Source organism: Mesoplodon bidens (assembly GCF_964165515.1).
Source record: "Mesoplodon bidens genome assembly, chromosome: 18".
Classification (NCBI taxonomy): domain Eukaryota; kingdom Metazoa; phylum Chordata; class Mammalia; order Artiodactyla; family Ziphiidae; genus Mesoplodon; species Mesoplodon bidens.
In genome coordinates, this window is record NC_138175.1 from 58,199,599 (window position 1) to 58,226,515 (window position 26,917).

At 60.9% G+C, this 26,917-nt stretch overlaps 1 protein-coding gene across 9 annotated transcripts; it reads right to left on the reverse strand.

The window, feature by feature from the left end:
• Positions 1–1,315: 1,315 nt before the first annotated feature.
• Positions 1,316–26,430, reverse strand: ZNF787 (zinc finger protein 787). 9 transcript variants are annotated; one of them, XM_081215441.1, is made up of 3 exons: positions 26,024–26,430; positions 11,276–11,364; positions 1,316–3,089 (listed from the first exon to the last, which is right to left on the reverse strand). In XM_081215441.1, exons 2-3 carry the CDS (start codon positions 11,352–11,354, stop codon positions 2,017–2,019), a joined length of 1,152 nt encoding a protein of 383 aa, XP_081071567.1. In that variant the 5' UTR covers positions 11,355–11,364; positions 26,024–26,430; the 3' UTR covers positions 1,316–2,016. The 9 variants fall into 9 exon arrangements, with proteins under 9 accessions (XP_081071567.1, XP_081071568.1, XP_081071572.1 ...); XM_081215442.1 differs by lacking the exon at positions 26,024–26,430 and adding an exon at positions 23,918–25,701; XM_081215446.1 differs by lacking the exons at positions 11,276–11,364; positions 26,024–26,430 and adding exons at positions 3,399–3,485; positions 9,851–9,868.
• Positions 26,431–26,917: the final 487 nt, after the last annotated feature.

The following is a 26,917-nucleotide window of genomic DNA, read 5'->3' on the forward strand; positions in this document are numbered from 1 at the left end:
ACAGCGTCACCCCTCCCGCCTTTGGAGTCTGAGATCTCGAAATAAACCGAACCGCTGCCTCAACCAACTTCCGAGAGAGGCGATGGCCACTTGAGTACAGGCTGCTCTGACCTACGATCGCACCCGAGATGTTCTAATATATCCTCCTGGGGAGTCAAGTCTCTGCCCACCAGATGGCCACCCGTGACCTTGGTTCTGAGCCCCTGGTTCACCAGGTGCGAACCTGAGGCCCTGAGGTGGGTGGGGGCAGGATCTGCTCAAGGGCAGCACCAGGGGGAGATTCAGGGCTCAAGGTAGAAACCCCGCTTCCTCCTTCAGCTCCCCCTTCCGCTGGTGAACTCCTCTCTCTTTCTGCGGAGGTAAAAGGAACATTGAGTCCAGCCCCGGCGTTGGGCCAGACTGGAAATACCCCCTGAAGATCCCGGGGACGTGGTCCCCAGGACTCCAGCTGAGGGTCTCAGGACACTGGAATTGGCGTCAGAGGGCCCCACCCTGAGGACTGACCTGCTACCAGTCCTCCCGTCCCAGGACTGCTGCAATGATGCTGCAGGACCAGGTCCATCTGGCAAGTAGTACAGCGCCTAGAACACAAGAAGCACCAGAAAGCAACTGCCCACCCTTGTCTTCCCGCCAGCCCCCTGGCTGGCTCCTCCAGTGGGGCCCTGGGGGCAGGCAGGTATCCGCCCACCCACCAGAGTCCACCTCCCACCTCTAGGATAGTTTTGTCGCTAGGAAGCAGTGGCAGGCCAGGGACACTTCCAGCCTCCTCTGCAGTGACATGTGACCCCGTGACTGTCCCCTGCTCCCCCGATGGGATCTGAGCAGGGGGACACAGGTGCAACGTCCAGGCCAAGTCTTCCAAGAAGCTGGATGCAGGAAGGGGCTGCAGGGGCCGGGGGAGGATGCCCAGCCGGGAGCACGGGCTCGTTTACTGCGTGGGGCAGGCTGCCCTCCACTGTGAGCTGAGGCACGGCCTGTGCAACTCCCACCTGCACCTCCAGACGGTGAGATTCTTTTCAAAAGCAGCAGCGGGTGGGCCTTACTCTGAACAACCGCCCCAGTTCCTGACAGGCCTGCCCATCCTCCAGCCTGGATACTTGACGGCCACTCCGCTGGGGCCCAGAACCCGCTGCCGGTGAGCTGGCCGGTCACTCTTCCAGGACAACCGACCAGTTTGCACCCGGGCGCGAGCACGGGCCGAGCCGGCAGCCTCTCTCCACGGGCCTGGCCCGTGGCCAGTGCCCCCTCAGCAGCAACTGCCCGGTGCGGAGCCCTCCGTTTACCCAAACTCAAGAACCACGCACAGCAGAGCAGGGACAATTGGATAGTGCGATTTATTGCCCCCCCGCACCCCTCCTCCAACCGTGCCCAGGCCTGGGATGAGACGGGAGCCCATTTTCTGCGGGGTGCGCCTGGCACAGGGGCTACTTCCGCTCCAGCACTTCTCTGCTACCCCAGATCCAGGCGGGGGAGGAGGGACCAGGGCGAGGAAAAAGGATGGGACCCGCGAAGGAGAAGAGAGAAAATAACAGGTAGGCGGGGTCGGGAAGGGGATGTGATTATAAAGAAAACTCTAAAAGGGGAGAGGACCCCTCTTTCCCGTCCCTCTCCGGGGCCCCTCCGCGTGGAAAGGCCCCGATGTCCGCCATCTTCTCGACACCCCCCGCTGGTGGGGGAAGAGAAAGAGGGAAAATGGTCTTTCGCTCGTGGGTTTTGTCGTATCTTGGTCTCTCTAGTTCTCACACAACGTCTTGATTCGGGCTCGGCCGAGAACCTACAAGGGTCAGGCCAGGCCGAGGGCCGGGCGCGGGGAGGGGCCGGGCGGCCCGGTGAGCGTCCCCAGCGTCCCGCCCCAGGCCCGCCGCACCTCTCGGGCCGCACAGGCCGCGGGAGGGGAGGCGGTAGAGCGCGCCGCCGGTCCGGGGCAGCCCTCTGTCCGTTTCTCCCCGGGTCTCTGGGTCCTGCGCCGTCGTCCCCGCCAAGCCCGAGGGGCCCTGCCCCCCCGGGCCCCCGCCCCTACCGGCCCTCCCCGCCACGGCACTCGCTGCACCGCCCGCCCGCCGCCTCGTCGTCGTCGTCATCGTCGTCCTCCCCGCCTGCCCGGTAGTAGCTCTGTCCGCAGCGGCTGCAGACGGAGGGCGCGCCCACGGCGTGGACCTTCTTGTGTCTCCGCAGCGCCGCGCCCTGCACGAAGCCCTCGCCGCACTCCACGCAGATGTGCGCGGGCTCCTCGCCCCCCGCCGCCCCGAGCCCGTCCCCGTGCTGGGCACGCTGGTGGGCCAGGAGCCCGGCCCCGTGCCCGAAGCCCTTCCCGCACTCCACGCACACGTACGGCTTGGGGGCCGGGGCGCGCCGCGAGCGGGGTCCCGGCGCCTTGGTCCCCGTGCCCGCCATGGCTGCAGCCGCCGCGGCCCCCTCGCCCGGCGCGCCCACCACGATGATCCCCTCGCCGTCGCCCACCGGGATGGCGATCTCGCCGTCCGCCGCCGCCGCCTCCTCGGGTGCCTTGGCCCGGCGCACGCTGGCCGCCAGCACCTTAGCCGCCACGCCAGGCCCCGACAGCTCCGGGTGCAGCCGCAGGTGGCGCGCCAGGCTCTTGGGCTGGCTGAAGCCGCGGCCGCAGCGCGGGCACACGAAGGGCTTGAGGCCGCTGTGCGAGCGCCGGTGCTTAGCCAGGCTCTTGCTCTGCGTGAAGCTGCGGCCGCAGTCGGGGCAGGCGTAGGGCTTCTCGCCTGTGTGGATGCGCTGGTGCTGCATGAGGTTGGAGCTCCAGCTGAAGCGCTTGCCGCACTCGGAGCAGGCGTAGGGCTTCTCGCCCGTGTGGATGCGCCGGTGCTGCACCAGGTGCGAGCTCTGCGAGAAGGTCTTGCCGCAGTCGCTGCAGGCGTTGGGCCGCTCGCCCGTATGCGTGCGCTGGTGCCGCGTCAGCTTGGACCAGTGGCTGAAGCTCTTGCCACATTCGTTGCAGATGTAGGGGGCGGGCGGCCGCGGCCGGGGCGGGGGACCAGCCGGGGGCGCCGACTGGGGCGGGGACAGCTTGGTTGGGGGCCAGCTGGGGACGTCGTCGTCATCCATGATGAGGATGTCCACTGGAAGGCAAGAGGGGAGAGGAGGGAGTCAGAGAGCCTACGTGCGAGGGCGGCCTGGGGCCCCTCCACCTGCTGCTCTGCGTGCCCCCGGGAACCTCGCTCACCTGTGCGCCCTCCCAGGCTTCCCTGTAACGGGAGCAGTGGCAGAACCTCCCTCAGAGGGCGACTGGGCCCTGCCGGTGCGGAGCCCTCCTCACGGACCTGGCCCTGGTCAGACGTCCCTCCCATCAGTCCCCTTCCCCTCACCCCTCCTAGCGTCTGTCCTCAGGGCATCGAACAGGCCCTGGCATTTTACTGAACATTCATTACCCATCCCTTAGGACTCTTCCTTCCTTCACGGCCGTTTCCCCCGCATCTAGAACAAGGCCCGGGACTTAGCAGGGACGCCAGAAATGTCTGCTAAAGGAAACAACAGAAACCAACGGGGGTACGGGATGGAGGTCCAGGGAAGGCTCCTAGTAAAGAATGCCTCCCGAAGCCCAGGCCCCAGGCTGGGGGCCAGCAGAGCGCGTCCCCGCCAGACCGGAGGGAGCCGCAGCGCGGTTTCCACCTTTGCCCAGGGACAAGGGCTTGCAGCACCCTGTGGGTGTACAAGCGGGAAATGATGGTGTCACATCTGGGCTCTCGGAAGACAATCCTGTCTGCGGGTGGAGAAGAGAGAAGAGGAAGGGGTCACCGGACTGGTTAATGCGATCACAGGCCAGCACGGAAGTCCTGACCCTCTATTAACTGGGAGTGCAACCTCCAAACACCGCAGCCTCTATTACAGACTTACTCACCCTGGTCCCTGGGTTTGTGGGTACTGTATGCCCGGTGCAAACAATAAAGGAGCGTGGGGCCTTGGTCCTGGCGTCTGCAAACTGAGGACACCACCACGGGCCGTCTGCCCAACAAAGCCTCTAATACAATTGCGCCACGCCTGGCCTGAGCGGCCGGCCTCCCGGGAGAGATGAGAGCCTGCCCCCTCCCCGCAGCCTGCCCAGCTCTACGAGACTGTTCTGTATGCTCCCTTGGCGACATTTGCCTTCCCTGTCCGGCTTGGGCCTGAGTTACAGAATGAAGGTGGGGCACGTGCTCAAGCCCGGACTCCTGCCTGGGTTCCACCTCGCTCCCTGGGGCACGGCCCCGCCCCCAGGTGCACCGCGAAGGTGTCTTTCAAAGGTGAATCCCATTATAACCTACCGAACATTGTTTTCCCTCTCACTAGCCTGCAAGCCCACAAGGACAGCGGCCGGACCCGTGTTCCAGCACCGGGCTGGGAACAAAGTGCTCCAACTGTCCTGAGACAATGGTCCCATGCACTTAATAAGCATCCATGCGTTTAAGTCTTGTAAGGTGGGCTCCATGGAACTCGGGTCTTTACAGGTGAAAACACCAAGGCACCAGGAAGATGAACCACCGCCCAAGGCTACACGGCCTGGGAGCAGCAAAGCAGTATCTGCATGGGTAGTCTGGGTCCCAAGACCGCCTGTACTGGAAAGGGTACTGGGATATAGAATCATATATGGAGGAGGAAAAAAAAAAAATCCAGGTAGGAAGTCTGGGCCGGGTGGGGGCCGCTTTTCAAGAGATGACACAGGGCCCACTTTGGTGTCAACATAAATCAAGAAGTGGCATCATGGGGATTCCCTGGCCGTCCAGTGGTTAGGACTCCATGCTTTCACTGCCATGGGCCTCAGTTCGATCCCTGGTTAGGGAACTAAGATCCCGCAAGCCACCAGGCACAGCCAAAAAAAAGAAAAAGAAATAGAGTCATAAGCACATTATGTGGAGATATTCGAGAATAAAAAACTGAACCTTGGGGAGCTGTCTGCCTCTGAGCAGTGTGTCCGGGCAGCAGGGGTGGACTGGGCTGGGCTGGAAAGGAGACTTGCTCTTTGCGGGAAATGAGCCGCACCACCTGACCCATGGCAAGTATTCTGCACTCCTTTGATTGAAATAAATGTCTTGTTTACAAAGTTGTCAAGTTTAACAATACACCACCTGACTCAGCGATGAAGAGTATTTACAATCACGATGACAGGAACTGAACACAGCCCATCTGAACTTGTGAAACACCTGTAACTCAATCCGGGGCCCGGGATGCGGGGGTGGGGGTGGTGGTGAGGGGCTGACCACCCATCCAGGTCCAGAAACGGGGAGAGAAGGCCCGAGGAGCCGGCTGGGCAGTGAGGTTCGTGCAGCGGGTGCAGGCTTTCTCTGTAGCCTTGGGCTACGTGACTCTTCTCTCCGCTGCTGCGTTCTGTTTACCCCATGCACTACTTTTTTTTTTTTTGCGGTATGCGGGCCTCTCACTGTTGTGGCCTCTCCCATTGCGGAGCACAGGCTCCGGACGCGCAGGCTCAGCGGCCGTGGCTCACGGGCCCAGCCGCTCTGCAGCATGTGGGATCCTCCCGGACCGGGGCACGAACCCGTGTCCCCTGCATCGGCAGGCGGACTCTCAACCACTGCGACACCAGGGAAGCCCCACGCACTACTTTTTAAGCAGGTGTTAAGCTGTTAAATGGAGGAGGGTCTAATCACTTCGGGAGGCGGGGTTCTCTCTCAACCTTCGGATTCCTGGTCCCCCCCGCGAGTGGGTGCAGGGACCGGCGCTCTCCAAGCAGCAGGCGGCTCTCACGCACACCAGAGTCTGAGTCTGCACCCCTCCAGGTCAGGCTGGAAGTCAGTGGCTTCCCTCTGGGCCGCCTTCCTCATGGGGGCAACTTCCCTGCCGCACAAACGTCATCTTATGCAAGAATTCCCGGAAAGAGGAGAGGACAGTGACCAGCACAAAGGGCTCACTCGATACAAAGTACAGAAATGACGAGTGATCGCCATTCCCGGAAGGGAAGGGGAGGGGGTGTCCCAGGCTCCAGGTCCCGTCATCCCACAGCAACTGTCACTGTCCTTCTCTCGCTGAAGGAGGGCTCAGCTCCGGCTCCTGCGCTCTGGGCCCAGGCAGGGTCCTGCCGCCCACGCAGCTTCCTGCCCCAGGGTGGATCCTCCCAAGCAGACCTTCTGGGCAAGGGCAGGACCTGCGGCTTTACCGGATGCTAACCTTTTCCCCCTAAAACACACGACATGCAGAGAGCCCACAAACGGAATGCAGAGCTGACCACAATCAATGCAGAAAGACAAATGCCCCGTCAAGATACAGGTCTTGGCCACCCACCGGGAGCCCCTCCGTGCCCTTCCCAAGCTCACCCCCTCTCAACCCCAAATATAACCACCATGCTGACCCGTGCAGTAATCGTTCCCTTGCATTTCTGTACGGTAGTCACCCAAGTGCAACAGCCCAGACACTACAGTTTGGTCCGTTACTTTTTACTTCAGTATGTCTCTAAGTCTCCTGTAAGACACGACTTCCTCCATCTCTTGCTCTTCCTTACGATCTTCCCTTTGAAGAACTGGACGGAGCCCTACGGCCGGTTGGACCCTTGCTGACTGCATGCTCCTCGTGCCCTGCATCTGCTGCCGGTTAGCAGCTGGCTCACCCAGCCCCGCCGGCCCCTGCAATCATTCTGAAGGTGCAATCCTGTTCTTTCACTGAAGGCACCCGATATCTCATGTTTCTCTTTTTGTGATATCAAGGGCCAGCGATGCTCAACGCTTAGGTCTGCTGATTCGTCGAGGGGTGCAAAATGGGGCTGTCCTGTGGTTTCTCCTGCGTTTAGGAGCTGGAATAGTTTTTAGAGACTCTACATCATCTATTGGTTGGTACCCAGTGGTAAATTTCACGTGGTTCTGGCAGGATGAATCTCATTTCCCCTTACCTGCCCAGTTTTCCAGGTTACGAACTGGTTCCCTACCATCCTCCAAGGTAACCACGTAGTCTTCCCTCTCTTAACATCATTAGGAGATCACGGGTTTAAATATATCTGGTGGGCTGCACCGCCTGCCATCCTCAGCGCATGGGAGCCTCAAGTGAGCTCTGAGTCCTTTGGACGGGACCCAGGTGGTCTTTGACAGATTCCCTGCCATCCAGCCTAACAAGGGGCTACAGGTTCATCCATACTTCCCACCCCAAACCTGCAACCGGCCGTTTCTCCAAGGGACTCTCGTTTCTTTTGGTGGGAAACAATTTCAAAACCAAAATGTGGAAATGATCTTTGCTTTTTTTTTTTTTTAAGATAAAATTCCTGTGACTTCTGATACTTCCCATACAAATTCAGGCAAAAGGCTTTTATGCAGTCTTTTCTAAGATATCTGCATCTCTGTTCCTCACTAGGGGTGGAGAGGACTTGAGTAGCCCAAAGTTGCTTATTTGCTGAACCCACATCACACAGCTTAAAGATAAGCATTGTAACTTGAATGGTTAGAATCACCACCACCACTGCCAAGTACCATTCCTGAGAAATCAGGTGAACTATTCCTGTTCCCCTCACTGATTTCACAGCCAGACCTCCACGGCCTGAGCCCTCGTTGAGCCTGCCCTGGCTCACCGCCCATCTCTCTAGCCATGGTGGCTGCCCAAGGCTCCCTTGCCCGCAGATTCCTCGGGAAGGCCCCATGAGAACCCTATTTGCTCAGGTCCTGCTGGCTGAGGTCATCTGCGCCCTTCAAACGTGGAAGTCAGTTTTCCTGAATATGATCCTTCGCTCAACCTTCTCTCCCCCTGAGAATCATAAATATTACTCCATTTTCTCCTGGCATAAAGCACTGCTGACGAAGTCTGACCACAATCCCATCTACTTTGCCTTGTAAGTCATTTGCTCTTTTTGCCTAGATGCCCCAAAGGATTTGCTTCTTCCTTTAAAGCCCAGTGACTTGACTAGAATATGTCTTATTCGTCCGAGTTGATACTCTCAAATCTGTGATTTGCTCCTTCAATACCTAACTGTTACATTTCAGGAATGTTTTCTGGACTCGTAGTTTTTACCGTTATCTTCCTTTGGATTTCTTCTTCAAAGGGGGCTTTCTTTACCTAACTTCAGTACCTGGTTTTTCTTTCACTCTGCCTTAATCTTTACTCATTTCTTTTTGATTTTAAAATGTCCCTCTTTTTCACCTTCAATTTTTCTTAAGGAACAATGTGTTATTTTTATTCAGTCTCGAATTCCTCCTACTTCATTTTGAAATTAATTTGACTCTATTTCTAATTCTCTGCTGAGTTCTGGCCCCTGGGCTGAGCTGTTCTGATCTTGTACTTCCAGGGGCGGTCATCTCCTGGCCACTCTGAACAATCCTGACCTGTCTGCAGGTGTATCTCTGACCACCCTCCCTGTCTGTGGAGATACTATTTGCCCCTCTTCTTTTTTATTCTAATAGCTTCCTGGGCGGGGGGTGGGAGCAAGAGGACTGAACTCACCATTTTCCAGCTTCGCTCATTTCTGTGGTCAGTCTCCCTGAACTTCTGGGAGGCTACGCTCTGGACAGCGTTTCTAGCTCCTCAGGGCTCCCTCTTCTGAGTGCAGGGCTGCCTGCTCTACGGCCACCCCTAACTTTATCTGGACCTTCCCTTCTCCCTTGTGGCCAATGACAGGGGTCCCACTCGATCCTGAACCCCCCTCCTGGCGGGCTCTGCTCTGCGTGGGTCCTGCCCGGGCAGGGCAATTTACCTGGGTAAAGGAAGCCATGGGCCCCAGCAGCCCCGCGCTCCCTGCTCCTGGTCTGCACAGAACCCCTCCAGCTTCAGTTGCTGGCCGCAGTGTGACCAGCCCGAAGTCCTCCAGTGACCCCCTGAGGGCTACCTGGGGCGTCCTCCCCTCCCGCCCCTGCTAACACCACACTGTCCCGGCTGCGGGCTTGTCCCCATCCAGCTGTATTTTGGGGCTTTGCACCTAAGCTGTGCTGCCAGCGTGACCTTTGCCCACAGGCAGTTGCTGTGTTTTCACGTGGGTCTGCTGTCATCCGGCTCAGACGTGGCATTTGCGGTGGACTCTGCGGGGTCATTCTGGAGGGCACTGAGACGTGAGAGGCGGGCTTGACAGCGGGAGGCCGGCACCCTGTCCCTGGTGGGTGATTTCCAACACACCAGCTGAAGACTCTTTCCCGCCTCAGAATTGGGATGTCTCTTTCTGATTCATTTTTGGACGGCTTCCCTTTCTGAACACCCTGTAGCTAAGGCCCCAGGCCGAGCCTGGACAGCTCTCGCACCTGCAGGCGGTGGGCCGGGGTCAGTGCGCCCGTGAGGCAGCGCGACAGACTCTGGCTGCAGCCTACGGACAGTCCAGGCCCCCCGTCCCCGTCCACTGGCTCCCGGCTGCCTCACCCTGGGCGGTGGCCTGGGCTCTCTCTGCCCAGCACCCTCTGATCAGCACCCCGAGCTCGAAGGCTGTGAGGATTCCGTGAGAGGGCCTGCCCGAGGTGGCTGGCCTCAAGCTCGGGGCACACAGGAAGCGCTCACAGCCCTGCTCATGGACCCCTCGTCCCGACCCGACAGGGAAACAGCCTACAGGGGCTACCGCCAGTCCAAGCCTGCTGCTCCTGCGTCCAGACATCAGCCGGGTGGGGGGGGTCTCAGGGCAGGGGTCCGGCACTGTCCATCACAGGAGGCTGCCACAGAGGTAGGACCCAACAGGGCAGGCCCAGAAGCAGGGGACGCACGGCAGCTTGGAAGCATCCAGGCCACACGGCTTACAAGCTGAGCGAAGGGGTGTCACGTGGTTGGGGGCACCACACGGGGAGGGGCCGGAGCAGACTTGCAACAGACTCCGGTGGGCGGTTGGGTCGGGGACAGCAGGCTGGACGAAGGGGATATGAGAACCCACTTGTGCTTTGTAGAGGTTTCCTCAAGAGAATGAGTGAGTGGACCGAGTGTAAAATTAAAACCACCTTACTTCAAGGCAAACATGCATTTTGGAGACAGCTGGGGACACCTTCACACACTGGGCAACGCTTCGTCAGGTGAGATGAGCGTTTGTTATTGCTGGAGAATCTGTAGGTGAAATGATACAATATCTGGGATTTTCTTTAAAATTCTCCAGAAGAAAAAGCAGGCACAACCAGGGAAGAGACCGCACCGCACTGCTCACCGCTAAGGCCAGGCAGTGGCAAGTGCGATCACCACACTATCGATGTGTGCAATTGCCAGCGTGAAACAGACTGTAAAATTAATCTTAAAAAGGCTAAAGACAGGGAAAGGAGGAAGAAGCAGGCCCGGCAGCATGAAACGGGGAAGGACGGGCCGTGCGCCCTCCTGCTGGGTGGTGGAGGGTCCGCGCCCCACGCGCCACGTGCCCTGAAATCTGTTTCCTCCTGTGTAACCACGGCTGCCCGGAGCCAGCCCAAGGAGCTTCCCGCACCCCTTAGTGGATCTTAGAACTAGATCAGGCGAAGGGGCTCGAGTGCTTTATGCAGTCTATCCCCAGCCCGCCCAGGCCCACGTAACCTCTCCCGGACGACTACGACACGCTGGCACGGGGATCACGACCTCAGAGCCTGTTCTATAAATAACGTGGTCGCGCCCATTCACTTCCACGCTGCAGGGGCAGGAGGCCTACAAAGCCGAAAACACCTCCCCTCTGGCCTCTCAGAGCAAGAAATGCTGGCTGAGCCCGTCCAAAACGCACGAGGACGTGATGCCCGCACGAAGACGCATCAAAAGCAGCATGAAAAAGAGCTCATACTTTATTTCTCAGGTGCCCTGCATGAAAACCCCTGGAAAGGGGGAGCACATCTTCACCAGAGGGCAAGGGGTGAGGCCGTGAAGGGGCCAGCGGGGCCAGGTGGGGTCTCAGCAAGCAAAGCCTAGTCCCCGAGGGCTCAAAGATGAGTTTTATTCAACCCAAATAATGCTTTGTCAAACAAAACATGTGGCCAATATTTAAAGAGTGACAGATAAAACCCCAGAAAGATACAAGGCCCATAAAAACCCAGACACCCAGCTGTCCCCCAGGATGGTCACTGGCCCTGCTCTGTGAGCCTGCCACTCCCCACACATCACAGTTTGTCCCCAGCTCTCCACGTCCTGGCCCACTGGTATGTGGGCCTGCCACCCTGGTCTAAAGAGCACCCCGCCCGGGAGGACCGAGGGGCCACCTGGAAACGGTGCCAAGCACCCAGCGAGGGGTGGGGGCGGCCCCCAGGGGCTCCCAGCTGGGAGGGAACTCGGAGACCCCACAGGCCCGGGAGGCGGCCTGGCTGAGCCCCCAGAGGAGGGATGGTGAGCCCCGAGCCATGGGAGGGGAAGGGGAGACAAAGGAAGCGAGGGTCCAGGGAAGGGTGAGGGACCAGCTGGGAAGAACTCCCCAAGGCCGCCTCACCTGGGTTCTCATGGCTGGCCATCTGCTGGTCCTCAGAATCCAACGGCCCCGGAGACCACGCCTCTTCCCGCAGCTCCATGTCTGGGTCCCTGTTAGAAGGGGACGAGACAGAGGACAGAGTTTATAGGACGCCAGACTGGACGGAGGGCCCCGGGGTGGGGGGACAGGTGCTATGTGGGCTCCGAGCGCCCGGCTCAGGCCCAGCAGACAGGAGGTACATGGCAGCGGGGACCTAAGGGCCAAGGGAGAGATGGCCCTCTGCTTCCCCACTGGACAGGGGTCCGGCCCGAGGCCACACGCAACCTGGGTGAGGAGGAAGTGCTCCGGCCGCGGCCACCCGGCCGGGGCTAGCATCCCAGCTCCACCGCTGACCAGTTGGGGCCGGGACAAGAGACCCCCTCCAGGGCTTCCCTGGTGGCGCAGTGGTTGAGAGTCCGCCTGCCGATGCAGGGGACACGGGTTCGTGCCCCGGTCCGGGAAGATCCCACATGCCGCGGAGCGGCTGGGCCCGTGAGCCGTGGCCGCTGAGCCTGTGCGTCCGGAGCCTGTGCTCCGCAACGGGAGAGGCCACAGCAGTGAGAGGCCCGCGTACCGCAAAAAAAAAAAAAAAAAAAAAAGAGACCCCCTCCACCCCCCCACTTGGTTACGTCACCAGGAAGATGGAGGACGGCCCGACACATGGGCCGTGAAGTCTACGCGAGACAAGTACAGACGGAGCTCTCACCCCAAGCAAGGGAACCCTAAATCCACTCCAGGCCAGGGCCCATCCCACCAATCAAGGCCAGAAGGGCTCCCCTGCCAGGCCTATCCTAAGGCCTCTCCCGGGACCAGGATGAGGCAAAGCCCACTGAGACGGGACAGTGTGTAACACGGAGACAGGTGACGCGGGCACTGAGCGTCTGAGCAGCTCACAGCCTGAGCTCCGCTTCCAGACGTGGGCCAGCCAGGCAAGACTCCACACCAGGCCTGGAGACGGCGACGATGGACCCTCCAGGGAGCAGCACGGGAGGAGCGCCGGCCGCTCTGGTCCCAGCCCCTGGCCACCACTCGCCCTAACCCTGGACGTTTCTTATGAGTGGCATCACACAGCACGTGGCCTCTGGCATCTGGCTTCTCTCGCTGAGTGGCACGCTCTCGAGGCTCACGCACGGAGCCGCGTGTCAAAACTTCCTTCCTTTTCATGGCTGAGTAATGTTCCCCTGCAGGGACAGACCACATGTTGTTTGCTTCTCTGTTCTTTGGGTGACAGACAGAGGCTGGGTGTTTCCCCTTTGGCTACAGTGAGCACAGCTGCTGTGGACATTGGCGTGCACGTCCTTCACATACTTGTGTGGCCTGCCTCCAGAGCCCACATTTCCACTCCCCGCCGCTGCCCGGGGCAATGCCACGTGGCAGAGCCTGGCCCTTGGGGCGCACAGCTCAGCCTCCCTCCCCTTCCCACTCTGTCGCCTGCAGGGTGGGCAGGGCAGGAGCTGCCAGGCCTGGGCTCCAGGCTGCACAGAGGTGCGGAGCCGGCAGGGGTCTGCCTGCGTCTTGGACTCAGTGTGCAGGGCGGGGAGGCATGGGCAGGCACCCAGCCCCGGGCAGCGGAGCCTGGTGCTGGGGCCACGGCATTCCGGTCCCCTCTGGGCCCTGCTCCTTGGTGTGATATCCCTCCCCAGCAGGACGCTGGCAGGCAGGCAGGACTTCTGACCAGAAGGGGCACACCGACTGGGACCCGGGGCGGCACCTCGGTTCCTCCTCTCGCGTTCAGGCCCCTTCAGGTGCAAACCAAGGCCCGTCTGTCTGCATGCCCGCGGCTCAGAGAACCCCTCCCCACACGGTCCTTCTGTCCACCATCTGGGAACGGGGCCATCCAGCCCCAAGCATCACACACCCTGGCACAACAAGCCTGACCCATTTCTCTTGAATCTCCCCAGTAACAAGGGGCTCACCACCATCCAGGCACTGAAAGGAGCTCATTCCAGGGCCCGCCCCTCAGTAACCTCTGCTGACAACTGCTAGAAGCTCAAAGAACTGGCCTGTTTAACCGGCCTGTTTAGTTAAGGAATAAACACACGTGGGTCGCTCACAAGCCCCCAGGCACTGTTCTCAGTGGCTGATGCAACTCTCTGGGCAGGTGTGACAGTCACCCCCAGGCGTGAGGATACCAAGGCAGGGGCGGCAGAGCCGGGACATGAAGGCAGACCTTCCCGGCTCCAAGTCTGTGCCCAGAACCATTGGAGCTGCCGCGCAGGGTCTGGGCCTGGCTCCCCCGACTGCTCAAGCACAGAGTCCTGAGACCAGGAGACGGGCAGTAACCAGAGAGGCCAAGCCTGCCGCGGAGCTCGCGGGCCAGGAGGGAAGGCGGGCCCAGGTCCCACAGTCAGACGCAGCCCTACATTAACCTGTGCCCACGCGCCCCACGTGACCACCCCCCCCCAGGTCAGGGCACAGAGGTGGAGGCGCCCAGGAGCAGAGGGACGCAGGCCACGTGGCTCACCCGCTCAGCAAATGGTCACAAGGACTCTACGAGCAGGGGCGCAATCCAAGGGCAAGACAAGCCAGGAGGCCAGGGAGGAACACGCCCCTCAGAGGGGCCGGTCGGGGCCTGGGCCACCGCTGGGCGGGGCTGCCCAAGCACCCCCTGGACCCGGCAGTGAGCAGACCGTCGGAACACGAAGAGGGGGACACCCCCACCAAGCACACGGGAATTGCCAAAATCTGACGGGAAGGTGGGAGCCTGAACCAGGCAGCTCACGGGAATGGAGCCAGTGGCTAGAGGTGAGGCCGGTGGTGAGGCGGACAAGCTCTGGTTGGAGGCCACGGCAGGGGCCGGGCGGCCCCGTCAGGAGGCCGAGGGCCCTGGAGGCACCTGTGGGAGTGAGCATGCAGAGTGGGGAGCGGACAGGAGGGGGTCCCCAAGAAAACACACAGAGGATTCCCTGAGCCGGTTCTTGCGCCCTGCACGTCATCACAACCCCTGCCTGCTGCAAGGACCACGTGTCAGCCCCAGCCTCTCCCTCTGCACAGCGGGATCCAGATCCACCGCACAGTGGGGGTAGGGAGGGGTCGATGACAAAACCAAGGCAGCTTCCAGCCACCGTATCTGAGCCCAACTGTATCTGGGCCTGACGGGAAGATAAGGCGGGAGTGTGTTAGCGGCTCCACAGGCTGGGGGTGCGCTGTGCGGATCTCCCAAGACACCGATGTAATTAACCCTCTTCTCCCCACCTGTCCCAGTCACCCCCTCCCCCACTGGAGAACACTGTGGTAAACAGGCTGCCGCCCCTGCCTCATGGGGAGGTCCCTGCCTGTCCAGGAGACAGAAAACCAATGAGCACAGGAAAGAAAAGGTGATTTCAGACAATGCAAGTGCCACGACACACACAGAGGGGCCGGGAGGGGCCGCTCCCCAGGGAGGGGGCCCCAGGAGCAGGCCTGAACAAGCCGTGTGGAGGGAGAGGGATGCAGGCAGCAAGGACGGTGGGTGCAAAGGCCCGGGGGCAGCAAGGAGGCTGTGAGGCGGGGCGGGCAGATTCTCCTACAGGGCCTGGAAGGCCAGGAGGAGGCCTGGGGCACCGTGTGAAAGGCAGGGTCTCTCCAAGGGGGGACACCATGACAACACCCGTTTCACAGACGGGGAGACTGAGGCTCACGGACGCAGCGGGGCCAGAACCCGGGTCCCTTGCAGCAACAGCAGGGAGCACCTGGACAGCAGCCAGGAGTCACTCAGCAGGACTCAGGGCTGCGGCGACTCCCAGGACCCTGGCAGCCGGGGGACAAAGGAGTACGCTGCCCTGCCACCCTCCACCCGGGCCCACGGCCTCACTGCAGGTCACGGAGCAGGGGATGTACCCGGCCTGCAGGGCCCTGCCGAGACCCTCCGGGGGCTCCACGACAGCGCCAGGCACAGACGTGTGCTGCCAAGGGGTGGGTGACAGCCCAATGAACAGAGCAGAGGCTCGAGGGACGGAACGCAGTGCACCCCAAATCCGACCCCCACGACCACCTTTCTAGGACCCACTGCAGGAAGTGGTGAGACCCATACCGGAAGGACAGACCGGCCCTCGGACCCATCGGGCCCCAGCCCCTAGCGGGCCGAGAGCCGGGTACAACATGCACAGTCCGTGTGACAAGGGCCCAGTCAGGTGATGCTGCTGCGGAGCTCACAGCCCCTGCCCGGGGAAGCCCACTTCATAAGCTAATCTGCGGGGAGAACCCAAACCTCGGAAAATGCTTCCTGCAGGGTTTGCCACAGCAAGATTTAGAAAAGGGTAAGAACCGGAAAGAACCCGCCAGCCCCGTGGTGGGAGAAAGTGCAATAAGTACATCACAGACCACGAGAAGCAGGTCTACAGACATCTCACAGCCTCTGAAACAACGCTGTAAAGTGGCCGCCCCGCCCCCGCTCCCCCAGCCAATAACAGGAAGAGCCATCTTAACATTTTCTTCTCCTTTACCTTCATCTTCTCAATTTTTTTACATTAATGGATAATTACTTGTGTAACAAGGGGAAAAGACTAAAAGTTGGCTTCTGGTGACCACAAGGACTCCGTATCACAACAGGGAAATCAGGGGGTGTTGGGGATAGAGAACTGTGCGGGCCCTCAGATCACAGGTAAACGTGAAAACTGCGCAGCTGGCGGGCGTGCCAGTCAGGGCAGCCGCTGTGAAGAGAGCCTGGCAGGTCCTGATAATGATGAAGTCACTGTGTGACCCCAGGATCCCACTCCTAAGTGTCACTCATAGCAGTGCTGTGCATGACAGCCAACAAGGGGTGACAACTCCAACGCCTGGGGAAGCAGCCAGCACACAAGGCCACTCAGAGCGCGGCTCCGGGATGTGAACCGTCCAGGCCAAGATAAGTGGCTGCCAGCCTGTGGGTGGGATGGGGACGGATCGCGCACTGGCACGGGGTTTTTTTGGAGTGATGAAAATGTTCTGGAATCAGACAGTGGTGATGGTTGCACAACTCTGTGAGTATATTAAAAACCACTAAGTTGTACACTTTACGAGGGCGCACTTTCCAATATGTGACTTTTATCTCAATTAAAAAGTAAAAAGACCTAAGAATTCGTACAGGGCCCTCTGATTCAAACCCCGGCAACAATAGAAACACCCAAGAGAAAGAAAAGGAAGAGAGGCCAAGGGCTCGGGGGCTGAGGAGGTGGGACGCGCAGAGGCCGCTCCTCTGTGGCTTCTGGGTCGAAACTCGTTTGCCAGGCGGTTATCACGTGCTGCCACTGGAACAATTGCGTCTAAGTCAATAAAGCAGGGACTGCCCGGCCACGAGCGTCCACCTCAGGCCAGCTTCCTGCAGCGACAAGGCCTGGGCTGGCCTCCGTCCTCCCTCCAGGGAACCCACAGGCTCTGGGGGGAGGGACGGAGGACAGGGAGGTGTCGGGCGGCCAGCCCTGCACCAGAGGTTTCCCTGCACCCAGAGGTGCTTACTGAGCACCGGGAACCACACTGCCCAGAACAAGGCAGTGAGGGAACCAACACCCCGATTTCCACGGTGGGAAGAGCCAGCAGGAAAGTGAGGCTGGGCACGGAGGGGAAGGGGCTGCTCTTGAACCAGGACGCGAGATGCAGAACTTCTACCCTAACAGGCTGCTTTACCACACTGATGACCCCGAGTTCAGGGCGGTCGGAAAACAGCAGGTGCAAGAAGGACGCTCTGAACCCACCTTCTCCCCCGAAAGCAGGAGGCACGTGAAAGTGCCCTCCCGGCACCAAGAAGAAGAAACATCCCGAGAGAGATCTGCTAAAATGACCTTCCTTCCTGCATCCCCCCGGATCCCGCGGTTACTCCCCACCACGGCACCTGCTCACCCTGGTGTATAAGAAGCACTCCAGCGATTTTCTCATGAGGGCTCCCAAGCTCACGGAAATAAGATTCGTATGCTTTTCTCCTGTTAATCCGCCTTAGTCAGTCCAGCCGGAAGCCCTAGGAGGGCAGAGGAAAATCCTCCGCCCCCTACAGACTGCAAAAGGCCCCTCCATGGGCCAGACTGGAGCCAAGACGGGATAACGTAAGGGAGGGTCCGTACACAATGACCCTCCTGGAAGCTTCCCTCCAACAAAGAACGGTTCTCACGGGGTTTAAATGGTCACATGTTAACTGGCATGTAGGTGTCAACACATACCCTCAACATGGCCTCTTGGTCCGTAAGCCCTCAATCGTTTACTCTCTGGCTCGTTACGGAGAGTTTGCTGACCCAGACGGAATGGAAAGATGCATGCCAGGATTTAGGGGGAAGCGTCCCAGGCCAAGCAGACATGCAGGAAAGGCCTGGCAGGGACAGGACAGGTGGGCCTGAGGGAGGCTGAGCCTGGGATGGTGGAATGGAGGGCGGGAAGGGGCAGGTGGGGTTCCTGCAGGGGCCACAGCAGGGCCGCCAGTGGCGAGGGAGCCCCGCGCATGGGGGTCAATAGTCTGTGGTCGCCGCCCTGAGACGACTGCTAATCTCATCTCGGGATCCGTGTTTTGCACAGGAGGTCCTACGGGGGCCTGGGCAGGAGCCAGGCCTGCACCCCGAGGGCAACCCTGTACCTGGGGGAGCGCGACACGAAATACCAAATTAAAAACACCCTGACAGGCTGAGAGACCTCGGAAGAAAGGGAAAAGCTTTCTTCTTGCTTTTTGCCCAAGGGGCTCACCTCTTCATTTCATGCCAGGCCCTGGAAAGGACGGAGCCAGCCCTGCCCTGGGGTAGCAGATGAGGCACCAGAGGCAGAGGGGCCAGAGCAGGGCCGTGCAGGCCCAGTCGGGAGTCTGCATGGTACCCCAGACACGGCAGGAAGCCCTGACTGGGCAGAACCTTACTACGAGGCCCTAGAAAGATGAGGCTCCCCTCGCTGACTTCTGGGGGGTCGGCAGGGGCCCCCACTGGCGCTGCTGGTCAGGGGTGCCTGGTGCAGGGCACACCTGGGGACTCGGGGACCGTCCGCTCTGCATTTCGGTTTCAGCCCTGAGCAGAGGGAGGTTACACCACCCACCAGGGAGACTAAAAACCAGCCACGGGGTGAGAACACCCCGGCATCTCCTCTGTCTCCGCGGAAGAGGCCCCGGCGGCGGTGGTGCCCTGGCTCCTGGCACGGAGGCTGGAGCCTGGTGCCTCGGTCACTCCGTGACCCTGCACATGCAGCTCAGCCTCTCTGGGCCTCGGCTGCCGCCCCAGCGCAACAGGGACCAGCAGGTACCCCTGGAGCTGAGTGAGAGGATCAGGAGGCGCGTGCTGGGGGACCAACCGCAATCCTGCTGAAGAGCCGAGGGCGGTCACTAAACCATCATACCCGGGTCCCTCCCTCCGCCGTCCAGCCAGCCACTCATCCACTCAAGCAGCTGTTGGGGCCTCTTGTCCTGATATGGGGGGCTTGGGGTCCTTCCCCAGGACCTCAGAGGGGAGCGGGGGAAGCTGCAGCCCCTTCCCGTCCAGAGCTGAGGGCCTCGGGCAGCCCCTAAGCCAGCTGCTCTCAGGACCCGGGCGGCTCTCTGGGGGAGAAGGGGCAGTTCCCGCAGCCAGCCTGACTGTGGACTCTGATGGCTCTGGAAGTCAAAAGCAGTGGGTCCTACCCTCCCCCGGCCCCCCAAACGCTCAACAGTACCGGCCCGGCCTCACCCTGCTCGGACCCCCGCTCTGCAGAGACGAAGACACGCCCCCGCTGGGGCCTTGAGCGATTCAATTAGCGCGCGAGCTGACGAGGCCCCGCTGGCTATTAAGTGCGACAAATTATCGTTATTATTGTTGTTATTAGGTCCCGCCCACCTCCTCTGGATCCTGCCCACCAATTACCCCGCTCTTTCTTCTGCTGCCAGTCTCACCTCGTCCTCCTCCCCCCGCTCTGCTCGCTGGCTCCCGGATCCCCCTCGTCCTCCGCTCTCCGCCCCAGACCCTCCCGAGGGCCCACTCACTTCTCCCCTCGCCCCGCGCGCCTCTCTCTCCTCTCCGGCTGCTTTCCCTCCGCTGTCGGGGCTGAGCTGTGACCCCCACATCCTTCAACCGCCACTCCCACAACCTCTTGGTCACCAAATCCAGCGGCTACTTCTCAGCCTTGACCCCGGGGACAGTAAGCAGCACCGTCGTGTGCACACACGCTCCCTCCCTTCCCGGAGCTCCTGGGGGCCCAGCTGCTGGTCACGGCCCTTCCCGCTCCCCTCCCCTGCCCGCCATCCTCACCACCCTCCTCTCCCAACTCCCACCCCCCGGGGGCCCACACTCCTGCCCAACACCCCTCCAGAGTCCATTCCCCACACCACGGACCAATTCATCTTTTCAAGGCACTCAGTTCAAATAAGCAACTAAAAACGGGCAAAGGATCAGAAGAGAGGTTTCTCCAAAGACAGCATGCTGTTAAGTACATGAAAAGATGCTCAGCTTCATCAGCCCTCAGGGAAACGCTCATCAAAACCACAGAGAGACCCCACTGTACACCCACTGGGGCGGACATAATAAAAACAGAAAACACAAGTGTTGGCGAGGGTGTGGAGAAGGTGGAACCCTCGTGCATTGCTGCTGAGACTGTGAAATGGTGCAGCCACTGTGGAAAAGAGATCAGCCGCTCCTCAAAAGGTTAAACACAGAATTACAGGATAATCCAGCAGCTCCACTTCTGGCCACGTACCCAAGAGAAATGAAAACACGTCCGCCCCAAAATTTATACACACGTGTTCACAGAAGCATAAATCACAACAGCCAGAAAGTGGAGACAACCCAAACCCCCATCACCGGGTGAATGGACGCACAAACGTGGTCCGTCTGTAGCTGGAGTATTACTCAGCCAGGAAAAGGAAGCACTGACCAGTGCCACGTCACAGATGGACCTCGGCAGACACAGACCACGTGGTGTGTGATTCCATTCACGTGAAAAGTCCAGGACAGGCAAATCCAGTCAGAACACAGACCAGTGGTTCTCAGAGGCTCCGGGCCGGGGGACGGGAGTGGGTACACAGCCTTTTAGGGGATGATGAGAAAGTCCTAAAATCAGCGTGGTGATGGTTGTGAATACGTTAACTGTATACTTTAAGTAAGTGAACTGTACAACATGGGAATTGCATCACAACGAAACTGTTACTTTTTTTTTTAAGGTAGCTCAGTTCACATCACTCCCCTGCCTGAACCACCTCCAACATGTGTCCGCGGCACTCAGTCCAAAATCCAGCCTCCTCTGCAGGTCCCGCAGGGCCCCCGTCGGCCCCAGTCACCCTTGCAAACTCACTTCCTCCTCCAGCCCCTCACTCCCACCTCCCGCCCAGGCCTCCTCTTTCCCTCCAGAGAGCCCGGCCCAGTCCTCCACCTGCCCGGCTCCTTCTCACCTTTCAAGGGTCTGCTCAAATGTCAAATCCCTAGCCCAACAAGCCCCGCCCACATCCCAGCGCTGGGCCTACTTCCCTCCGGGGCCACCACCACCCATCACCCACCACCGTTTGGGATGGCCCTCCTCATCTCCGGCATCCGCTCCTGTGCACGCCAGCTCCCTGCAGGCGAGCGGGCTGGAGCTCTCAGCCCACTGACTCAACAGGGCTGCCTCGGACCCTCAGCCCTTCTTCAGCCCTCCCTGGATGGTAGGTGCCCCCCAGTACCCCCAGGGCTGCAGGCACACCCCTCCATCTCCCATCCACTCCTTCCTCACTTCCCTTTTCTGTGGGCATCTTCACCCCTCACTCCAGGCCTGAAGACCCGGTCTTTTCCCTCCTCTGCATCTGCCTGGGCCACCCGGGCCCCCAAGGTGGTCCGGGGGCCCTCCCCACGTCAGACCTGTGGTTTGAATGTTGGGGGAATATCTCTGTGATGCCATCAGGATCTTGTACCCCTTTTTTGGTGGCAACTGTCCGTGTTTCCTCCATGGATTGGCCATTTAGATGTTTTCTGCCTGGTCTGGGGCCAGCTGGGCAGACCACTCTTCCCTACAAGGATTCCAGCATGTTTAGACACACAGGGTTGAGCGAAGCCCTGAGGCTCCTGCTCCAGTTTCCTTCGGTCTCTCTGCTTCCTCCCCCTTTCCTTCAATGAGGCTGCCTCCCGGCAAGTTTATTACACTGCTTTATTTCCCCCACCTGGCCCCTCTCAGGTCCTTTGAAGCCCTCCCCAGGGGCCCAGCAGGGCCGGGCTGGCTCAGAAAAGAGTGGGCTCACGGTAGACACTCACAGCCCCAGGCACCACTCCCCACCTGCTCCACGAGAGACAGAAGTTTCTGGAACTCCTAGAACCCTGAGCTACTGTTACGGCCGCAGGCCCACCCGGGAGTAGAGGGAGCGCTGCAGCCTCTGCCCCACCCCAGTCACCGGCCACCACCTAGTGCTTCTAGAGCTTCCGAAACATTTGTGACCACTCCTGATTCTTAAGTGTGGGTGAGTAACTGAAAATTGTTTAAACAAACAAAAGGCTCTTCAGGACAAAAACAAAAAACAGAAAACAGAACTGCACCTACGGGGCATCTCATGTTCTGTCACCCCTCAATCAGGCCAGCGGGCCAGACCCCCCATCCTCCGGGTGAGCGTGGACGCTCCCAGCTTGGCCATCTGCGTGACCTGCACGGTGCTTCCTTCCACCTCGCCCACCCGCCTCCCCCCTGTAGATCTGCCACCAGAGCCCGGCAAAAACAGCACCTCCCCCGGAAATCCTTCCCAGACTTCTCCCTTCCCTCAGCTCAACTGTCCCCTCTTATCAAATAAGACCAGCTCGCAGGACTTCCCTGGTGGTGCAGTGGTTGGGAATCTGCCTGTCAGTGCAGGGGACACAGGCTCGAGCCCTGGTCCGGGAAGATCCCACATGCCGCGGAGCAACTAAGCCTGTGCGCCACAACTACTGAGCCTGCACTCAAGAGCCCGTGAGCCACAACTACTGAGCCCACGTGGCACAACTACCGAAGCCCGTGTGCCTAGAGCCTGTGCTCTGCAACAAGAGAAGCCGCCACAATGAGAAGCCTGCGCGCCACAACGAAGAGTAACCTCCGCTCACCGCAACTAGAGAAGGCCAGCGCGCAGCAACAAAGACCCAATGCAGCCAAAAATAAATAATTAATTAAAAAAAAAAAAAAAAGGCCAGCTCGCATTCATCAAGCACAGCCTACACGCTGCAGACCGCGCACACGGTGCAGCAGGAACATAATCTTGATGCCCACACCACCAAGAGACGAGAGGCTGTCCTCTCTGGGCAGGAGGGCGGGCTGCCAGGGTCGGGATCCGCCTCACCACCCACCAGCCTAGGGCTGGTGCTTCACCCCGTGCCTCCTCTTCGTGGGCTTGGCGTCAAGATCAGACGAGATGACGCGCTCCACAAGGAGCCAGGCGCCCAGTACCGTCTAGCAAGTGTGAACCAGGAGTCTAAAGCCCAGTGCAGACAAGTTCACTGGCTGACCCAACGCCACACAGCCACAGAGCCACAGGGCAGAGGGGCCGAGAGGAAAGCAGGGGGCCGGGCTCCAGGCACTTCTTCCCCTTCCACCGAGGACACAGGCACCTGCTTCCCTTATCTCCACGATTACAGACGCAGCCGATGTACCTGGGAGGATCTCCCCGGCTTACTCACCCCTGCGTGTCCCCCACGCAGCCCCCGGGGACTGCGACCTCCCGACAGACCCTGCACACAGAGCCCCAGGGAGCCACAACTTTCTGGCCGGCCTGACCCTGAGCCTCAAGGCTGGGGCCACGTCTGATGCGCCTTCGGGTCCCCAGCAACATTCATCACCAGGCCGCCCACACAGGACTCCCGATTCGGCATGAGAGATGCCAGAGTTCTGCGAGCCCAGAGGCCAGGCAGACAGAGCCAGGGCAAGCCCGCCAAGGCGGGCCCAGGAGCAGCCCAGGGTCCTCCCCGCCAGCCCCTCACCCCAAGCTCTGCTGGCCAGCTGCACAGTGGGGGGAGGCAACGGCTCTCTCTGCTCCTACGACAGGGCTGCTGACCCTACTAGCGCGACAACCGAACTCCCCGACCTGCCTCATAAGTTAGTGACGCCTCCTGACACCTGCATCTCAGCACGCACTGCCTGTGTCCTCACCACCTGTGGAAGGCACACCTGAAATGAGGGGCTGGGTCTCAGAGTCCCCCGAGCCGGCGGCCCCGCCCCGTACGAATCTTCACGATAGCTGCCCCACCGGAAGGGGATCCCCGAGTCCCCAAACCAACGAATGACACCTAAGAGACCTCCTTCAGAACAGCCTTTGTCTCCACCAGGCCCCAAGCCTGGCCAAAAGAAAGAAGCTGACGCAGGCGGCGGCATCATGGGAAAGGGCCAGGCTCTGGATTCACACAGACCCATGCTCCGGTGCTGCTGTGGCGCCTGGGACTCAGTCCCCCCCGAGCGGGGTGACCACCCCATCCCAGGGCCTCCGAGGGCTCAGGACACTGAGTACCGGGCACAGGGCCAGCCGCCTGCCTAGGGCTCAGCCAGAGTGTCGTCAGATCTGCAGTCTGCCTCCACCAGGAGGCCAGGGCCAGAGCTGGTCCCTGGGGGCAGTGCCCGGCACGTGCCCCGGCAGGCAGGAGACCTCAAGCAGCACTGCGGGACAGCCAGCCAGGGTTAGGGGGCTATGGGCAGCATCTGAGCACAGGTGCCCCGAGAGCTGTGTGCCCAGGAGTGACCACCAGAGAGCACAGGGCAGCCAGGCAGTCGCTGGAGGCCATGGAGCAAGATTACCTCTGCCTGCCCAGAACTCACCATCCTCCTCCCCGGAGTCCCAGCGTCCTCTTGGCCAATTCCTCTGTCTTTCAAGACTCGGAACACGCCATCTCCTGAGACATCCTCCCTGACCAGAATGGCCTCCCTCTGGGTTCCTCTAGCTCCCAGGGCTATCCTGGCAAATTACCGAGCCTTGGGCTTCCGTGCACGTGCCTCTCCCCCAGGGCTCTGAGCTGCTCCAGGACAGGAAGTGCTGCCCAGCCGAGTGACCCTCCTCTCCCACCCAACCGCAGAGCACGGCACCAGGACCACTGCTGTGTCCACGGGCCCAGCACAGGGCGGGGTCTGGGCAGGCTTATCCAGCGAACGGTCAACTGTGCTCTCCATCTGAAGGGACTGAGGAGGAAACTGAGCCTGGGAAAGGGGAAGTGGCATGTCCAAGGTCACAGGGCTGGAAGAGACGGAGCCCGAGCCTGGCCTAGGAATGCCTGGCCCCAGAGGCCTGTCCACATGCTTTACACCCACTTCTATGAGATCTGCTTTGGCTCTAAAAGGAAAGCATTAAGAACCTTCCTGCCAAGATCAATACTATTATTATCATCCCTGTTTTACTCAAACTGAGAAATTACTTGTGCCGTAAGGTCACAAAGGTGATGAACGGTGAAGCTGGGACTTGAAACCAGGTCAGTCTGACCCCAGAGCCCTGGGCTAACACACTGCAGTGCTGCTCCTGGGCCCGGCATGGTGCTAAACCCTCCCTGCTCTCTAGCTCTGGTCAGACCTGGATGACTTCCGGGAGGAAAAGGGCTAATACAAGAGATAACATTGGAAGGAATCTGATCTCAATGTTCTCTGTGGCTGAGGCAGGAGGACCAAAGGAGACTACAGCAGAGACAGGTAGGTGAATGCCAGCTGCATTTAGCCAAAGAGGCTTACAGTCTTAGAGAGGAGATAAGCCAGGATCAACAGCAACTGTGCTTCCCCAGAAGGGAGGCCAGACCCAGCTCCTAGCTGGATCCTCAGCATTGCCCAACGCAGGGCCGGGCACCAGGAACCACACGGAAAACCCAAACCAAGTCAGTCCTTTCCTAAAACGCTGACTGCCCCTCTGGACTGGGCTGGGTGGGGTGTCTTCCCTGGCTCCCTCGGTCCCCTGGATGAGGACGGGGGTGGAAAGAGGGGAGAAGAGGGGCACGGACCTCTGTCCAGGTCTCTACCCGCTCCCTCAGGGACCTTGTTCATCTCCCTGTCCTTGGTGCCAAGCATTGGTAACGGCTCTGTAACAGCCTCTGTCCACACTCGCTGTGGCTCACTTTTCCGACTGCTCACGCCATCCCAAGCTTGCCCGACCCCGCGGGACCGAAGGGCACTCATTTCCACGAACTGGGGTGTCCCCCTTTATGGCCGAGGCTGGGAGCTGGGGTTCAGGGGTGCGGTTCGGCGCCCAGGAGGCCTCGGGATGGCCGTCGGGCCCGGCCACCGTCCTTGCCCTGCCCAGCGGGCCACGCGGTGCCTGACCTTGGCCCATCACTTCCCCTCTGGCGCACGCGCTTCCTGCCCGCCGCCCGCGCAGGGGCGAATGAATGAGCCTCCCGCCGGCCGGAATGCCCGTAATTATCAGCCGGATCAAAGGCCGCACGCAGCCCGCCCGGGGCGACAACGGGACCGGGTTCCTTTGAAAGGGGGAAGGAATGGGGGCAGGCCGGGGGCCACTACGGAACCCCGGGGCCGCCGCTTCCGGTCAGGCAGGCTGGGCCCGCGCGGCCTCCTCCCCCACCGGGGCCTCAACTTCCCCCGGGAGTCGCCACCGCTTCCGGCCACGACCGGCCGGGGAGGCTAAGAAGGACGCGTTCGCCCGAGCCTCCGGCCCGGCGCGCGCTCCCGCCTCGGGCGCGCTCCCGGGAGCGGCGCACGCGCACTCCCCAGGCGCGTTCCCTGCAGCCCCTCCCGGTGCCCCCGCCCCGCCCCGCGTCACCGGCCGCGCGCCCACTCACGCCCCCCCAGCGGCGCGCACGCGCACTCGCCCGCCCAGTCGCGCTCGCCTCCCGCCTCCCCGCCCGCCCCCCCGGCCGCAGCCCGGCGCCCTGAGGCGCGCGCCCACCCGGCCCCCGGCGCATGCCCCCCGCCCCCGCGCCCTCCCCTCACCTCCTCGGTCCCGGGGCCGCCGCGCCGCACTCCTCCTCCTCTCTCCTCCCTCGCGGATGGTGGCAGCGGCGGCAGCGGCGACTCAGACCCTGGGGTCAGGGGGACGGGCGCCCAGGCCGGAAGTGACCTTCCTGGCCGCTTCCGCCCGCGCCGCTCCCCCCTCCCCTTTCCACCCCACCTCCAGCCTCCACCCCGTCCTCGCCGCTCTAGGAAGGCGAGCCCGGCGACCCCCTAGCTGCCGACCCCCCCAGCTAAATGGTGCGGAGCGGGCGCCCCAGGGAGCCACTTCCGGATGCGTCTAGGACAAGGGTCCGCAGTCCATGCTCTACGGCGCCGCGCTCTGAGGGGCTTCGGGCCCCGCCCCCTCCCAGGACAGGAGGCCCGGGCTCGGCCCGTTAGGCGGAGACTTCCGGGTGTCTAGGGAGGTGCCCCCCGCCCCCACGCCGGGCTCTCGCGCCTGCGCATTCGGCTCCCGGCGCTAGCCCGGGACGGGAGGCACCGGGGAGGAGTGCAGCTACGGTGGCTCGTGCCACCCCTAGTCCTCCTGTCGTCTCTATCGTTGTAACCCCTTCCCTGCCGACGCCGCTTTCAGCGGCTGGAGCCCGCGTGCCCGGAGGGGTCCCTCGTCTGCCACCCTGGTCCTTTCTTTACTGGACTGAGCGCTTCAGGCGCCGCCCGGCGTCGACGTCCATCTCTTGAGCCTGTGTCCTCCTTTCTAAAGTAACATTGCGCGCCTGCCTCCAAGGGCTTTTAGATACATTAAGTCCTATTGAGTACCCAGTCCTGTTTTGCAGATACGAGGAACAGAGACATCAAGGCTCTTGGCGAAAGTCACACAACCGAGAATGCAGAGCCTGGGCTCGAACCGTGGAGTCTGGCTCCAAATTCTTGCAT

What these genes read in the sequence shown, in the direction of transcription:
- ZNF787 (XM_081215440.1), bottom strand. Translation starts at nt 3,317, where the DNA reads ATGGGAGGGACGTCTGACCAGGGCCAGGTCCGTGAGGAGGGCTCCGCA. An exon ending in AAGCCTGGGAGGGCGCACAG is followed by an intron (nt 3,090 to 3,193) that starts GTGAGCGAGGTT and finishes CTTGCCTTCCAG; the next exon opens with TGGACATCCTCATCATGGAT.